Source organism: Nicotiana sylvestris, chromosome 3 (genome assembly GCF_000393655.2).
Source record: "Nicotiana sylvestris chromosome 3, ASM39365v2, whole genome shotgun sequence".
Taxonomy (NCBI): domain Eukaryota; kingdom Viridiplantae; phylum Streptophyta; class Magnoliopsida; order Solanales; family Solanaceae; genus Nicotiana; species Nicotiana sylvestris.
Window position 1 is genome coordinate 113566730 of NC_091059.1, and position 17265 is coordinate 113583994.

The 17265-nt window shown below is 42.1% G+C and overlaps 1 protein-coding gene across 1 annotated transcript; it reads left to right on the forward strand.

Annotated features, from left to right (window-relative positions):
• The first annotated feature begins 257 nt into the window (after positions 1 to 257).
• On the forward strand, positions 258 to 1316 carry LOC104215767 (uncharacterized). Its single transcript, XM_009765659.2, has one exon. The coding sequence runs from the start codon at positions 258 to 260 to the stop codon at positions 1314 to 1316; it is 1059 nt and encodes a 352-aa protein (XP_009763961.2).
• The last annotated feature ends 15949 nt before the right edge of the window (positions 1317 to 17265 follow it).

Below are 17265 nucleotides of genomic sequence, written 5' to 3' on the forward strand. Positions count from 1 at the left end.
ACAATCAGCAACTCAGGACCGACTTCAGAAATCTTGAAAGGCAAATGGGGCAGTTAGCAACAAATCATAACACTAGACCTGCAGGCGCCCTCCCCAGTGATAAAGAAAAGAACCCTCAAGTGAATGCAGTTACACTTAGAAACGGGAGGGAGCTAAAGGAAGTGCCAAAGAAAAAGAAAGACAAGCCCATACCTGATTGAGAGTTGATCCCTAAAGTGACTCAAGAGCAAAAGAATGCTGCTGAAATTTCAGAGCCCATGGAGGCCCCAAGACCACCACCCCCTTTTCCCCAGAGATTACAGAAAAAGAATGATGATCGCATGTTCACAAAATTCCTCTCTATGTTGAGCCAGGTTCAATTGAATATTCCACTTATTGATGTGCTTCGTGAAATTCCAAAGTATGCTAAATACATAAAAGATATAGTGGCTCACAAGAGAAGAGTAACTGAATTTGAGACAGTGGCACTTACTGAGGAGTGCACTTCAAGGGTCCAAAATAAGCTCCCTCAAAAGCTTAAGGATCCCGGCAGCTTCACGATTCGTGTGCGCATTGGCAATATTGATATGGGTCGTGCTCTTTGTGATTTGGGGGCAAGCATAAATCTAATGCCCCTGTCCTTGTTCAAGCAACTGGGCCTGGGAGCTCCAAGGCCCACTACTGTGATGTTACAGCTGGCTGACAGATCGATAGTACACCCTGAAGGGGTGATTGAAGATGTGTTGCTGCAGATTGGGAAATTCATCTTCCTTGCTGATTTCATTATCCTCGATTATGAGGCTGATGGACTGGTTCCAATCATATTCGGGCGACCTCTCTTAGCTACTGGTGATGCAATTATCAAAGTGAGAGAGGGAAAGATGATTTTGAGGGTAGATGACGAGGAAGCAGTTTTTAATGTCTACAGAGCAATCCAACTTCCCCGCCACTATGAGGAGCTCTCAATGATATTTGTTGTTGAGGCCGATGAGAAGATTCATTATCCGAGTGTATATCTAGACGATTCTCTAGAGAAAGCACTTATGTTACTTGATAGCCTGGGGGCTGATGAGGAGGTTGAGGAGATTATTTACATCCTTGATACATCTTGTGCGTACCTGCAAGGGACGCACCCCTTCGAGCCTTTGAATAGACCAGAGGGGCCTCCTCCAAAGCCGTCAATTGAGGAAGCCCCAAAATTGGAACTTAAACCCCTTCCACCTCACATACAATATGCTTATTTGGGTGACTTTGACACTTTACCTGTTATTGTCTCGTCTGACTTGTCTAAATTGCAGGAAGAAAAGCTGTTGAGAGTGCTACGTGAGCACAAGTGAGCACTTGGGTGGACTATATCTGACATTAAGGGCATTAGTCCAGCCTTCTGCATGCACAAAATCCTCATGGAGGATGGACACAAGCCCAGTGTAGAGCAACAACGCCGACTCAATCCAATTATGAAAGAGGTGGCAAGAAAAGAAGTGATTAAGTGGCTCGACGCAGGTATTGTATTCCCTATCTCAGACAGCAAATGGGTAAGCTCCGTCCAATGTGTACCCAAGAAAGGGGGATGACTGTAGTAGTTAATGAGAATAATGATTTAATACCTACAAGAACTGTCCCCGGGTGGAGAATTTGCATTGATTATAGAAAATTGAACAATGCCACCCAGAAGGACCACTTTCCCTTCCCCTTTATTGACCAAATGCTTGATAGATTAGCTGGACAGGAGTACTACTACTTCTTAGATGGTTACTCGGGGTATAATCAGATTGCTATAGCCCAGAGGACCAAGAGAAGACCACTTTTACGTGTCCTTATGGCACATATGCGTTCAAGCGAATGCCTTTTGGTCTTTGTAATGCACCTGCGACTTTTCAAAGGAGTATGATGGCCATTTTTACTGACATGGTTGAGAGGTTTGTGGAAGTGTTCATGGACGATTTTTCTGTATTTGGATGTTCTTTTGATAACTGCTTGATGAACCTTGATAAAGTACTTGCTAGGTATGAAGAGACTAACATGGTACTAAACTGGGAAAAGTGCCATTTCATGGTACGTGAAGGTTTAGTCCTGGGGCACAAGGTGTCCAAAGATGGTTTGTAGGTGGACAAGGCAAAGGTGGAAGCGATTGAAAAATTGCCTCCACCGATATCTGTCAAAGGCATTCGCAATTTCTTGGGCCATGCAGGTTTTTATCGTCGTTTCATTAAAGATTTCTCAAAAATTTCCTCTCCCTTGTGCAGGTTGCTTGAGAAAGATGTTGCCTTCAAATTTGATGATGCCTGTCTGAAGGCATTCGAGGAGCTGAAAGGAAGGTTGGTTACTGCACCAATCATAATTGCTCCGGATTGGGAGCAGCCGTTCGAGTTGATGTCCGATGCTAGCGACTTGGCTGTTGGTGCTGTCTTGGGGTAAAGGAGAAATACGATATTCCACTCCATCTACTATGCAAGCAAAACTCTAAATCCAGCTCAGATGAACTACACCGTCACTGAAAAAGAGTTGCTTGCAGTGGTGTGGGCGTTTGACAAGTTCAGGTCATATCTTGTGGGGACCAAAGTCATCGTTTACACAGATCATTCAGCCATCAGGTACTTGTTTGAGAAAAAGGATGCCAAGCCGAGACTGATTCGGTGGGTCCTACTACTGCAAGAGTTTGATTTAGAGATCCGAGACCGCAAAGGAACAGAGAACCAAGTGGCTGATCACTTGTCTAGGTTAGAAAATCGGAACCATGTGGCTGAAGGGGGTGCCATCAAAGAAACATTCCCTGATGAGCAGTTATTGGCAATCACCTCAAGCACAACCCCGTGGTATGCAGATTATGTGAATTTTATTGCAAGTGGGGTGACACCACCAGAATTGACACTAGACAATAGACGAAGGTTCTTGCATGATGTGAGGCTCTACATGTGGGATGAGCCATTCTTATACAAGCTATGTGCAGATCAGTTGGTGCAGAGATGTGTTCCTGAGGAGGAGATGAGTGCCATACTCCATAGTTGTCACACCTCATCATATGGAGGTCATCATGGTGGAGACAGGACCGCCCAAAAAGTGCTACAATCAGGTTTCTATTGGCCGAAATTGTTTAGGGATGCACACACCTTTGTTAAAATGTGTGACAGGTGCCAAAGATCCGGGACGATCACTAAGAAACACGAGATGCCGCTGCAAAACATCCTGGTAGTGGAGCTTTTTGATGTTTGGGGAATTGACTTCATGTGACCTTTTCCATACTCGAACTGCCATAGATACATCTTGGTGGCAGTTGATTATGTGTCCAAGTGGGTGGAGGCCATTGCTCTTCCCTCTAATGATGCAAAGGTGGTGGTAAGCTTTGTCAAGAAGCATATCTTCACACGTTTTGGAACTCCCAGAGTGTTGATCAGTGATGGAGGTACGCATTTCTGCAACAAACTGTTAAACAATGTCCTTGCAAAGTACGGGGTTAAGCATAAGGTCTCCATTGCCTATCACCCACAGACGAGTGGTCAAGTGGAGGTTTCAAACAAAGAGGTAAAGCAAATTCTTGAGAAAACAGTGAGTACGAATAGAAAAGATTGGGCCGGAAAGTTAGACGACGCATTGTGGGCGTATCGAACAGCATACAAAACTCCCACAGGTGCTTCTCCTTATAGATTGGTGTATGGGAATGCATGTCACTTGCCCATCGAACTTGAGCACAAGGCCTATTGGGCAATAAAGAAGCTGAACATAGATGGGAACTTAGCTGGAGAGAAGAGGTTGCTGCAACTCGATGAGCTCGAGGAGTTTCGATTACATGCATATGAGAATGCCAAATTGTATAAAGAAAAGACTAAGAGGTGGCATGACAAGCACATTCAACATCGAGAGTTCGAGCCAGGGCAAGAAGTTCTGTTGTTCAATTCGAGGTTGAAACTTTTTCCCGGAAAGCTTAAATCTCGGTGGTCGGGCCCTTTTGTTGTGGTAAGCGTGAAGCCTCATGAAGCCGTGGAGTTGAGAGATATGAGTTCCACTGGCACTTTCTTGGTGAACGGTCAACGGATAAAACATTACTGGGGTGGTGACTTTGCACGTCACAAGACCTCATTGGACTTGAAGGATGCTTGAGAACCTGTTAAGTCGTGCCGCGACGTTAAATAAGACGCTGGATGGGAGGCAACCCATTGAAATTTTGTAACCGTCGTGCCACGACGTTAAATAAGGCGCTGGTTGGGAGGCAACCCAACGATAGTAGTAGTGTTTGATTTTGAGCTTTAACTTACTAACAAATGCAGGCGACGAAGGGCGGGTGAAAGGACCATCAACCAGGAGCAAAACAGGTGACAATAAATGCAAAAATAAACGCCCAAGAGCGCGACTTTGCGCCCACTTCGCGCGTATGTTCGCACGCCTGGGAGAACCTTTCTGCCTGGAACACAACGGAACTGCGCGAACTCCAAAACTTCGCGCACAAGTTCGTGAACCTTTCTGCCTGAAACTCAACAGAACCACGCGAAGCAATGCGCGAGCTCCAAACACTCGCGCATATGTTCGCGCGGCTGGGCGGAACATTCTGCCTAGAACTTTCAGGCATTTTGTTTTTATTTTTAGTTCTAGTTTTTCTTTTTAATTTTTTTTATTTTTGTAGTTTAATAGGTTATTTGTTTAGACACATTTACCCCCCCTTCTATTAAACAAAACCCATATCCCTTCTTCCAAAATCTCCCAACTCCTTCAAAAATACCAAATTCCAGCACCCCTGCCCCCATCACCCTCTCTCACGATTCTCTTCCCAAAAATCACTAGCATCATCCCCCTCTCTCACGATTTTCAACAAGGTATGAGCCCTAGTTGTAGTTTTCTTTCTTTTTATCTTTCTACTTTCAGATTTTCATGTTGTATCTTATGCCATTAGTGTAGATGTGTTTTGTGATTTGGTGTTCAAACTTGGTGAAATATGTTGTGGGGTTAGTTTGTTGTAAGTGTGGGGTGGGTAGTACTTGATTTGGGTTATGGATGAGATTTTGTGGGAGGCCTTTGTTGCAAGACCCTTAGAAAAGAGCTCTGAGAGCCTAATGCCCACAAGGTGTTTGTGGAAAGGCCTCAATGAGCATGATTATATAGTTGTGACCAATTTTGCGTGTGAAGTCTGAGTAACCGCATTAAGTCACACTATTTTTGTTGGGCTGAGCTAATGTGTCCACGTTTTGCAGGTATTATGGCACCATCGAAAAAGCTCCAAGCCACGGGTCCATCCTCTAGCCGCCAAAGGGCAGCTCCTGCACGTCCCTATGATAGCAATAAATTTGTCTCCCCTGAGGCTCAAACCCGTTTTACAGAGAAGGCTGCCAAGAAGCCAATTCCGGAGAGGGGCATCAACATCAAAAAGGTCAAGGAACGGTGCCCCCACATGTACAATGAGTTGATGGAGCGAGGTTTGCAGGCCTTCATTGACGAGCCAGGGGAGGCTAATGTAATGGTTGTACATGAATTCTATGCTAATCTACCAGAGCATGTCAACCATGTGGTCATAGTGCGGCGTAAGGCGGTGGATGCCTCCATTGAGGCGATACACATAGCTTATCAATTGCCCGACCCTGTGCCTGAGAATACTGACTTTTATGAATATGGGCGAAATCCAACCGATGCTAAGTGGGAACGCTTCTTTGATGAAATTTGCGCACGAGGAAAAATGGTAGAGTGGCTAGAACATGGAGAGAAGTTCCACATATCCGTCTTAACTCTAGAGGCGAAGAGCTGGCTGTATGTGATTAACAGTTGCCTTATTCCCTCCACAAATACTGTAGAGGTGAATGGACCCCGAGCTGCATTGATTTGGTATTTCATTAAGGGTCTTCCCTTCGACATGGCCAAAGTGATCCACGACGAGATGTTTATCCGATGCCCCCAACGCCAGTATGGCTTCTTTTTCCCATCTTTGGTGACCAAGCTTTGCAGGAATGTGCAGGTGCCTGAAAATACTTGTGTGGACGGGCTGGTAAGAAAAAGCCACAAGATCCGACCTGGCACGAACACCACGGGGGCAGCCTCAGCAGCAGCGGAAGGTGGAGAGGATGAGAGTGGTTCTGATGCATCGAAGGAGGAAGAGCAAATGGATGTGGAGGGCGACGCGTAGGCCCATGCGCCCAACGCAACAGCTACAGCACTGTCACGAGCAGCGTCCTCTTCAGGAACTGCCAGAGTGTCCCGGCACACCACATTGGAGCAGGAGGTGGCTGGTCTACGCACCTCCATGAATGATTTGGGAACTTGTGTGGACGCGATAGCTGACCGGCAAGTCAAGTCAGAAAAAAAGTTCATGGGTTGGATGCGAGCTTTGGGGCGTGCGTGCAATGTGAACCCCGAAACCATTTCTGATCAAGAGTGAAGCTTCAGGGAAGTCTCTTCACTCACTGCTCCTTTAAATTTTAAGCCATGGGGACATGTCTTCTTTCTTAAGTGTGGGGTGGGGGATTCCTTCATTGTATGTTGTATGTAGTTGTACAAATTGCCGGGTTGTTTTGTTTGTTTCATGTTGACTTGATAGTTTTTGTTAAGCAGGAGTAGTTTTTAAAAAAAAAAAAATTTTTTTTAGGCTCTTCCTGATGATGGATCTTTTAGACGATTTTCTTGAGGGAAGTGAGTCTAGAGAAAACAACAAAAAGATTTTTTATTTTTTTCTTAGGTAGTGTAGCAATTCCCCCTTGGTTTTTCTTTAAGCCGCGGTTCTTTTCCAAGGGTTTAGCTTGAACCGGGAATAGGTAATTTTTATTTTTGTTTTCTTTTTGATTTGTAGATTAGGGTAATGGGCTACGAGCTACAAAATTGAAAGTGAACCCATAACATTGACGCACCTGAACATAATAGACCCTAGAGTGTAACGCTTAGTCCTAATTGTTGAATCTCGCTGAAAGTGCCTTAATTTGTATGCTTGTTACTGAATTGAATGCTCGTAATGGAGCGTCTTGATGAGCTGATCTGATGAGTCATATGCCATGTGTGGTGAGTATTTTTGTAGTCCATGTAGTGTACTTATGTCTAGAACTTGCCAGGTATGTGAGTTGAAGCGAAATTTTAGGCGAGCTCGGTTTAAAAAAATGATGTTAGGCTTTCTTTGACCTTTTTTTGAGCTTAATTGCTTTTCACAAAAAAATTTGTCCCTAGTTAACCCTTTTTGAGCCTGTAGACTTTTGTTTGGCACCCGCATTACAAGCCTATACCCGTTTGTTCTTAATTGACATTGTTTTGATCCTTTTACCTTTTAAAGCACTTTAATTGTGAGAGGAGCGCTAAAAGAAGTAAGAAGGAAATAAGTGTGGGGTGGCTTTTGAGTGAAACCAATAAAAGGGTGAAAGGTGCACTTATGTTGTAAATGAATACACCACTAGCAGAAATTGAGTGACAAGAAGAATAAACTTATCAAAAAAAAAAAGAAAAAAAAAGAAAAAAGAGATGATTACATTGTGTCTTGTTCCATCTAGTGGGAATGAATTAATAGAGAGCTTAAAGAAGAAGGGAGTATTTGTGGGATGATACTGTGTGTGAATAAGAAGTGGGTTGAAGAATTTGCGCTAAAATTGCTCATGTGATGTGTTAAAGTGCTTAGGGGTTGAGTCACTATTCCTAAATACATCCTACCCGTCCCTTAGCCCACATTACAACCATGAAAAGTCCTAATTGATTTTGGATCGAGCTAGCCTACATTAGTAGAGATTTACATTAAGGGCAAGCTTATGGTACCAATTGCATGCATGTGACCTCTTTTGTGAGAGTGAGTGACTTCCTTTATATATGTGAGTATATGAATTGAATGTGGTGGATTGAACTCAGTTTTTTTGTTGATGTAATTGTGAGGGCATATGATTCGTGACGGAAAAGCAAGTCTTTACTTCTGTGTAGAGTACTTTGAGGAAATGTGAATATTGCATGGCACTTGAGAGTCGACTTTGAGGCTTGGATTGTTCACTGCTAGGCGTAATACATGTACATTGTTCTAGGTGTAATGCGTTAAGGGAAATGGTTGAGTGAAGGATTCTCTAGAGAGCATAGTTGATTGCTCGAGGACTAGCAATGAATTAAGTGTGGGGTGTTGATAATAGGCGAAATCTAGTGATTTAGCTATTGTTTATGCTTCCGCTTGATTATATTCCAATGACATATTATGGTTAATTGATGAAAAATAGGCTCTAATTGTGATATGTATACATTGTAGGATGAGGAGCCTATATGATGCTTTCAAGAGGATATTGGAATGATTTATGAGCAAGAACAACCCCTCGGAGTCGAGTGCGCGCAAGGACGAGACGAAAAAATGGACGAAATCAAGCTCCAGGTGCGCGAAGAAACGCGCGAAGTCGCGCAGTAGTTCGCGCGTAAGAAAGGCCAAGGCAGAATCATGCGCGAAGAAACGCGCGAAGTTATGCGCGAGCTCGTTCGGTCCGGAAAAACATTATTTAGGGGTAAAATTGGAAATCTGGAGGGAAACCCACTTAACCTATATAAAGTCAAGCTCGCCCAAGGTTAAAGTATCAAGTTTTTCATAGTTTAGTGGAGGAAATAGAGAGGCAAGAGGCAAGGAGGAGTTTTGACCATCAAGTTCTTCTTTTCTTCTCTTGTTTTTGCTGTTTTGTGATGAAATTGAACTTATTTATGATGAACACTAGTATGAGTGGCTAAAACCCATTGTTCTGGGGTCATGGGTGAAACATGAATGTTGTTGTTTGAAGTTTAATTCTATAAAGTTGGTTTATCATGTTGGGTTGTTTATTTAATTATGCGGTTAATTATTTTGCTGAGTAGCTAACAGTGAAATACTATCTACGAATCTTTAGTTGAACTCGAAAGTGGGAAATTTAGATTGCATATAGAATTAAATAGAGCAAGTTCTTGAACCCGGGCCTCGGGGAACGGATTTGCAATTGGGATAGACATATACCTAATTGCCTTGCTTGGTTGAAATACAGGAATTGTAAATGCGTTCTTGTTAATTTTAATACCATAGACATATAGGCGTTGAGTTGACTTGAATAGGCGAGTAAGAACTCGACAAATTCTTATGAGTAATATCAACCCTGTCAATCAATAACCCAGATAAATTGATTTGTCATTTTGAGCCAAGAAAACAACACGATTGTTGACTATGCCCGTGACCCTGGAATATCTTCTCCTACTGTTTGTTACTCGTAATTGCTATTCGTTCGGGTACTTGCGTTAGTTAGATTAATTCTTTATAGTTTAAGTAGTAAAACAATTACATCTCTCTTTAGTGAACAATCTCTTGGGTGATAAAGAAATTGGGTTTGAATCAGTCAACAGTTAATCATAAGTCTTCGTGGGAACGATACTCTACTCACTACTCTATTACTTGACGATCACGTGCACTTGCGTGAGTGTTTTGGTCGCAACAACACATAAGAGTGGATTTGGTAAATGAGGAATTTAACACAATAACACAAATTCATATTTGATGGACATAAAAACCTAAGAGACCTAAACGGTAAAATTTCCACAAATAAGTCAGACAAAGTACTCGTCACCTTGCGTACATGGACTTTACATGACACAATTAGCACCAAAGACTCAAATCCTAAGGGGTAGTTTCCCCGCACAAAGTTAGGAAAGATACTTACCTCAAAGAAGATATACCGTTACTCTAAAATGAACTTCTCGGGTGAAATAACCTTCGTATGATTCAAATCTAGCCAAAATAACTTCAAATCATAAATAAAATTCATAAGAAATAATTCCGGATAATAAAGCTTCAATCTTTAACAAAAATTAATAAGTCGACCCAAAAGTTAACCCCCGAGCCCGCACCTCGAAACCCGATAAAATTTACAAAACCCGAACACCTATTCTGATACGAGTTCAACCATACCAAAATTATCAATTTCCGACATCAATTCGTCCTTCAAATCATCATTTTACATTTTGGAAGTTTTCTTAAAAAATTCCCATTTTCCTCCACTCAAAACACTAATTATAAGGTAAAAATAAAGTTAGAATTATGGAATATAATAAATTTCAGGTGAAGAACACTTACCCTAATGATTTGTTTGAAAAATCCACGAAGAATCGCTCAAAACCGAGCTCTACAATTCAAAATATGATAAAAATGGTCAAACTCTAGATTTGGAAAATATATTCTGCTGCCCAGGTATTTGTACATAGCGATCACGGAAATGCAATTGCGATCGCAAAAAGGAAATGACTACTGTCCAATAATTATGCTACGCGATCGCAAACAAGTACATGCGATCGCCAAGAAGGGAACTCTGATGGCCCAAGGATACACGATCGCGATGCGATCGCACAGGAGAATGAGCAAATCACCAACTTTTATAGCTGTGCTACGCGAACGCGTAACATGGAACGCGAACACGAAGAATGGTGATGCACACGTACGTGATTGCGGGAAGTAGCAAGTGAACATGAAGAACAAATATTTCCTGCCTCCAAAATTACACTACGCGAACGCGATGAAGAAAATCAGATACCAGCAAAACAACAGTCCAACAACATGGAGAAATGGCCCGTAGCCTATCCGAAACACACCTGAGTCCTCCAGGACCCCATTAAAACATGCCAACAAGTTCCATAGCATTACACAGACTCGCTCGAGGTCTAAAATCACATCAAACAACGTCGAAACTATGAATCGCACCACAAATCGAACTTATGAACTTCCAAGTTTTCTAACTTCTGAAATGATGTCAAATTTTGCATGCAAGTCCTAAATGACATAATGGAGCTAATACAACTCTCGGAATTGCATTCCGATCCCGATATCACAAAAGTCAACTCTCAGTTAAACCTCTCAACCTTCCAAAACTTCAGCTTTCTAATTTTTGCCGAAATGCTTCAAATTACCCTACAGACCTCCAAATCCAAATACGGATGCACGCCTAAGTCCAAAATAACCTTACAAAGCTATTGGAATCATCAAAACACCATTCCGGAGTCGTTTATCCAAAAGTCAAATTTCGGTCAACTCTTATCGCTTAAGCTTCTAAAACAAGAATCTTTCTTCCAATTGATCCCGAATCGTCCGAAAACTTAACTCGACCATGCTTGCAAGTCATAACATATAATACGAAGCTGCTCGAGACCTTATGCCTCCGAACAAAACGTAAATTCTCAAAACAACCAGCCGGGTCGTTACATCTTCCCCCTTTTAAACAAACGTTCGTCCTCGAGCGTGCTAAGATTCATCCCGAAATCATCACATTACTGAATGCATTCACCTTATGTACACCCGCGGGTGATTCATGTCACCCCAATCCACATAGTCCCGATGACACCATCTCAACTGAAGATTACTCCTTCCACCCATACTGATAGGTCTTAGAACTAAATTTCTCACCATCCAATCATTTCCCAAAGACCTGATTACCACATCAATGCACGGTACCAACCTCAACCAGCTGCAACAACTTATGCCTACACCCACAAGGTACAACCACACGACGTAACACACCACAAACATGCGCATAACCACAACTCCAACCACAATAGTTGCCCATAATTAAATCCAGCACCGACAATTAGCCTCATACCCGTTAGAATCCTGTTCAAACCTTCACAACCCTGACAACGATGCAAGAAACATGAAGACCTTATAACTATTCACCCGAATCAACAAGTCACATTTAACGCCACCCAGGCACATACCTCGTAAGCTAAGACTCAATAAGCACAACACAAATATGTCTAAATATACAAGGAGAAACACATAAGAGAACTATCAATCAAGCCTGACAGGCATAACTCCCTATCAGTACCATACTACGAACTAATTACACAAGGGAGAATCAAAATATATGAATAAATCGCAAGGATCTCATCTTGATATAACTCCACCGCTGTGACACATATGTCTGGAGTTTGGAATAATCTCTCACCATGTGGCTGGTATTTCCTCACTCAAAGCAACCTCTCCACTGACGTAGATATGGAAGCTATCTGGTAAGGGTACCCTGAGACTCATGGGTACCTGAAATACCTTGCGAAACCTGAAGTGCAAACTGAACTGGCTTACCCACAAAAACCTCTACTATGCCGTACCCTGCCTCCAAAATAGGAACTAATAGGTCATCCTGATCTATAAGGCCTCATAGGCTCCCTCCCCTCTCTCTCCTGACCTCGCATGCCCTCTAATCAACGAGCGATCTCTACCACCTGCTAAAATGGAACATCCGACTCCAACTCTTGAGTCATGATTAACCAGATATCGTGACTTAGTTCCCCAATAAACTTGCGAACTCGCTCTCTAACTATAGAAACTAAAGTAGGTGCATGGCTGGACAAATCACCAAATATAACAACATACTTTGACACTGACATAGTGCCCTGGTGCAGCTACTCAAACTCCACACTTTTTGGATCCTGAAGGGTCTGGGGAACAATCTCCCTCAAGAACATTCCTGAAAACTAAACCCACGAAAGTGAAGCTACATCAGCTGGACTACCCAACTCATACGCTCGCTACCACTGGTATGTTGCTCCCTTAAGCTGGACCGTAGTAAAAGCAACCCCACTTATCTACACAATACCCATAGTACGGAGAATATGGTAACACTCCCCTAGGAACCCATGCACATCCTCTGAAGCCAAACTACTGAAAGTGGGAGGGTAATACTTCTTAAACCTCGCAAGTCTAAGCTGTTCTTCCTCAAATGCTACTGCCCTAACCACAAGATGAACTGGGACAACAGGCTGTGTTGGCATGACACCTGGAGTCTAACCAACATGGACTCACTACTCTAGAGCACAGGCGGTGGGAGTCTGAGCTCCTTCCCCGATATGTGAAGTAGCTGGTACAACCGGAATCAACCTTGCCTGAGCCAATTTACCAAACATGCTCAAGAAGTGTGCTAAAATCTCCGGAAGTCATGATGAAATAATAGGAGCCTCTAGTACCTGTCTCCAAATCGGAGCTACTGGCGGCTCCTCAACTGCTACTCTGACAGGTGCTCTACCTATAGCACGTGCTCCTCCTCTGCCTCTACCTCTGTCTCCGCCCCGTCCCCTAGCAACACCGGCTATGAGGGTAGCATCGTTGGTAACTGTAGCACGTGTCCTCACCATTTGAGAGAGATTAGAATGACAAAGGTTCAAACTGCGAGATCAATAAACTCGCATGATAGGAATGAAGGAAGTGAAACTGTCCTAATAGTTCAGTAGCCTCTCGAAGATAAGTATAGACGTCTTCGTACCGATCCACAAGACTATACTAAACTCGCTATGACTCGTAGAACCTATGAACTTAGAGCTCTGATACTAACTTATCACGACCCAAATTTCCCTCCGTAGGATGTCGTGATGACACATAGTCTTAGGGACTAAGTAAGCCTAACCTTTACTAAAATAATGACAATATTTAACCAACGACTGACAAATATGAAATAGAAATCTCTATACAAACTTACAATCCCAAAACTGATAGTACAAGTCATAAGCTCTACTGAGTTTGCCAAAAAACCTACAAATACAACTGTTTCAAAATAGAGATAAAACAGTGCAAGTACAATATCAGAAGGTGACTCCGAGGCCTGTGAACTTGGCAACAAGTTTACCTTGAGTCTCCACAGCCAGATCCATACAACTAGCTAGCGATCGACCAATTCCGAAATAGCTGGATCTGCACAAAAATGTGCATAAACGTAGTATGAGTATACTGCAGTGGCACCCAGTAAGTATCAAGTCTAATCTTAGTAGAGTAGTGACAAGGGACAATCAAGACACCTACTGGAATAGATAACCTGGACAAGTGTAGGTGTAGAACTAACATAGTACGATATCTCTACAAAGCTAGCATAAAGACAACAATAATACAGTGCTTATAATAGGAAATAGAAGCAACAATTAGCAGCGGGACACTATAAGTAATAACATTGTAGAGTAAGCTGAACACAATTTAAATCTATGAAATCAAATAAAGGAAAAACCGACTACAACTTAATAAGCACAACCGCTTTCACACCAATCATTTTAAGCATTTCCACGAGGTACCAAACCTCATAATAATAGCTCGCGAGTCCCAATTCTTGAACCCTAATCACTTGGCATCTTGTTCCCACATTTCAATTCATAACCGCACAGACGACTCATGTTCCGAGAGAACAACTCTCAGACAGAAGGCATGTAGACAAGAATACATGTATTGGTCAATAATGTGAGGATTCATCTACCTAACTGATATGGGTGATTAATATACATGTATGCTTGTGCACATGTTCTACCACAATCCAAGTCAACAAACAAGAGTAAAGACAATGAATGGTTCATAACAAACGATCGTGATGAAATATACAATGTAATAAATACAGCAATGAAGTGGGTGTTACGATAAACACAACAAGATTAGCTATATAAAACTGAGCAAATAGAGCAACACATAGGAAAAGTATTAACAATATATTGAGGAAAATAACAATCAAAGACAAGTGCACAGAAAAGGGGAAATGACAACAGAGCCCTCCCGAGGTACCGCCTCGTAGTCTCAAATCATCAAATGAATCACAACAACAAGATAGAAACTTTGTGAAAACAATAACCACATCATGGCAGAAACCTCGGGCAACAATAATGACTGCACGACAGAAACCTGGTGCCACAATAAGAACCGCACGACAAAAACCTTGTGCCACAATAACAACCTGTAACGACCTGGCCGGTCATTTCGAGAGTTATAGCCCTGTTCCCCATCTTCTGCTTCATTTTTGTGTTCTTCAACTGTATTTGGTTGTATCGCGTTAGTTGGTTCGGATTCGGAGTGGCTTTGGGAAGAATTGAGACACTTAGATTCTTTTGAGAAGGCTTAAGTTTGGAAAGTTGACTGGAAATTGACTTATGAGTAAACAACCTCAGACTTGAATGTTGATAGTAAAGTTAGCTCCACTAGGTGATTTTGGAATTAGGAGCACGTCCGAAATGTGATTTGGAGGTCTGTGATAGAATTAGGCATGAATTGGCGAAAGTTGGAAATTCGACGATTTTAGGCCGATAGTGGAAAATTAGATATCAAGGTCAGAATGAAATTCCGAAACTTGAAGTTGGTTCATAGTGTCATTTGTGAAGTGTGTGAAAAATTTCAGGTCATTCAGAGGTGATTTGGTAGGTTTCGGTGTCATTTGTGGAATTTTGAAGTTTAGAATTTCTTAGGCTTGAATTCGAGGGCTATTTGGTGTTTTGATGTTGTTTTGAATGATTCTAATGTTAAACATAGTTTGGATGATGTTATGGGGTGTGTTGGTATATTTGGTTGAGGTCCTGAGGGTAGGTGAGTTCCGAATGGTTATCGAATCACTCTTCGACCTTAGAAGTTGGAAATACCTGATATCTAGTGTTGGAAAGTTGTAGGTCTCGGGTCATTTGGGAGTGTGGCTGTGGTGTAGATTTCGCGGACCATGGAGGAATTATGCAACCGCGAAAGAAGTTCGTGGACCGCAGAAACAAAAAAGGGTTAGGTAGTCAGCCGCGATGGATTTTATGTGGACCGTAGAAGGTAAGGCTGAGAGTCCGCGACCACGATGGAATTACGCGGACCGCGGTGTGGAATGTGCGGCCATGGTGAGAAATATCAGACCGCGGAATGGAAGTTCAGTGGGCACTATAAAAGCGAGGTTTAGGGTTTTATTTCACATCTTGGACTTTAGGAACTCATTTTGAGGCGAATTTTCGGGAGTTTTTCAAGGAAATCATTGGGATAAGTAATTCTAACTCGGTTTTGGCTAATAATCATGAATATATCATTGATTTCATCATTTGATTGGTAATTTGGGATGGAATTCAGGGAAAATTTGTAGAGTTTCATAAAATGAACTTTTGGGATTTGGAAGCTGATTCGAAGTCGGAATTGAGTGAAGCTAATATGATTAGTCTTGTAATCGAATGGGTTGACGAATTTTTTGACTTTGGTCGGATTTCAAGACGTGGGACCGAGGCCCGTCTTTTGAGTTGACTTTTTGACTTTTGGCCTAAAGCTCAGTATTTTCTTATGGGATTGCATCCTTTAGCTTGTGTTGATTGTATCGAATTGTTTATGGCTAGATTCGGAGCATTCAGAGGTTGATTTGAGGGGAAAAGGCGTCGCAGAGTAGGATTCTGGCTGTGTTGAGCTAAGTAACGCTTCTAAACTTGGTTCTGAGGGTTCGAGACCCCGAACTATGTTCTATATGATTGTAGTGAGGTGACACACATGCTAAGTGATGGGCGTGTGGGCATGCACCATGAGAATTGTGGCCTGGTTCATTCCATGGCACCGGTTAGTGAATCTTTCTTGCTGATATCCTTGTTTCTATCATGTGATTAAGTAAATGCGCTATCTATCATGCTAGTTATCCTGTTAGGGTTTCACGCCGATACTGTTTAGACCCGAGTGGTCGTTTCTTGATATTATTTCATTAGATTTATTAATATTCTGTACTCAATCTTATTCATGTATATCCTATCATGTCTCAGTCTTAGTCATTATTATTTGGCACATCATATCATTGTTTCAGGCTAGTTTCGTGGCATTGTGAGCCCGTGTGTGAGAGACTAGAGAGTGATGACTGAGTGAGGCCGAGAGCCTAATTATGAGTGATAGTTATGGGATCGGTCTGGATGCCGCAACGATTATGTTGATGGTTATGATAGCACTTGGGCTGTAGGAGCCCCTCCGGAGTCTGTAACACACCCCTAGTAAACGCAAGTGATTCTTTTAAGGGTGGATTTCCCTAGACATGGATTTGTCCGAAGTATTGATATCTGGAGATGGATTTCTCCACAAGGTTGGATTACCCTTTTTCCTCGGTACTGAGTGACTTATAGTCATCGATGAGTATGTTCCGGGATGGATTTCCCTAGGTCGAATTGCCATATACGTTACCGAGTGGTTGAGTGTGTGTATATATATATATATATATATATATATATATATATATATATATATATATATATATATATATATATACCTGGAGGTGGATTTCTTCCCAGGGTTGGATTACCGTTGTTCCTCGATACTGGTTGACTTGCAGTCAGTGTTGTATATGTTTTGGGATAGATTTCCCTGGGTCGTATGGCCATATGCAGTACCGAGTGGTTGAGAACTTGAGAGTGGGAGCACATGGTGCATTTCATACATTATGTGCATTGACATGTAGAGTTAACTGAGCCTTATATCTCACATTGTTCATATCTATATTTATTCTACCATTTGAGTTGTATTCTTGAACGGATAGAATGCCTACTTTACTGCGCAGTTTATTTCTATTTCTTGTTGAGGTTATGTTCGTCACTACTATCAGTACATAGCTTAGACTTGTTACTTACTGA

Coding starts and splice junctions, on each gene's coding strand:
- LOC104215767 (XM_009765659.2), top strand. CDS start 258: ATGGAGGCCCCAAGACCACCACCCCCTTTTCCCCAGAGATTACAGAAA.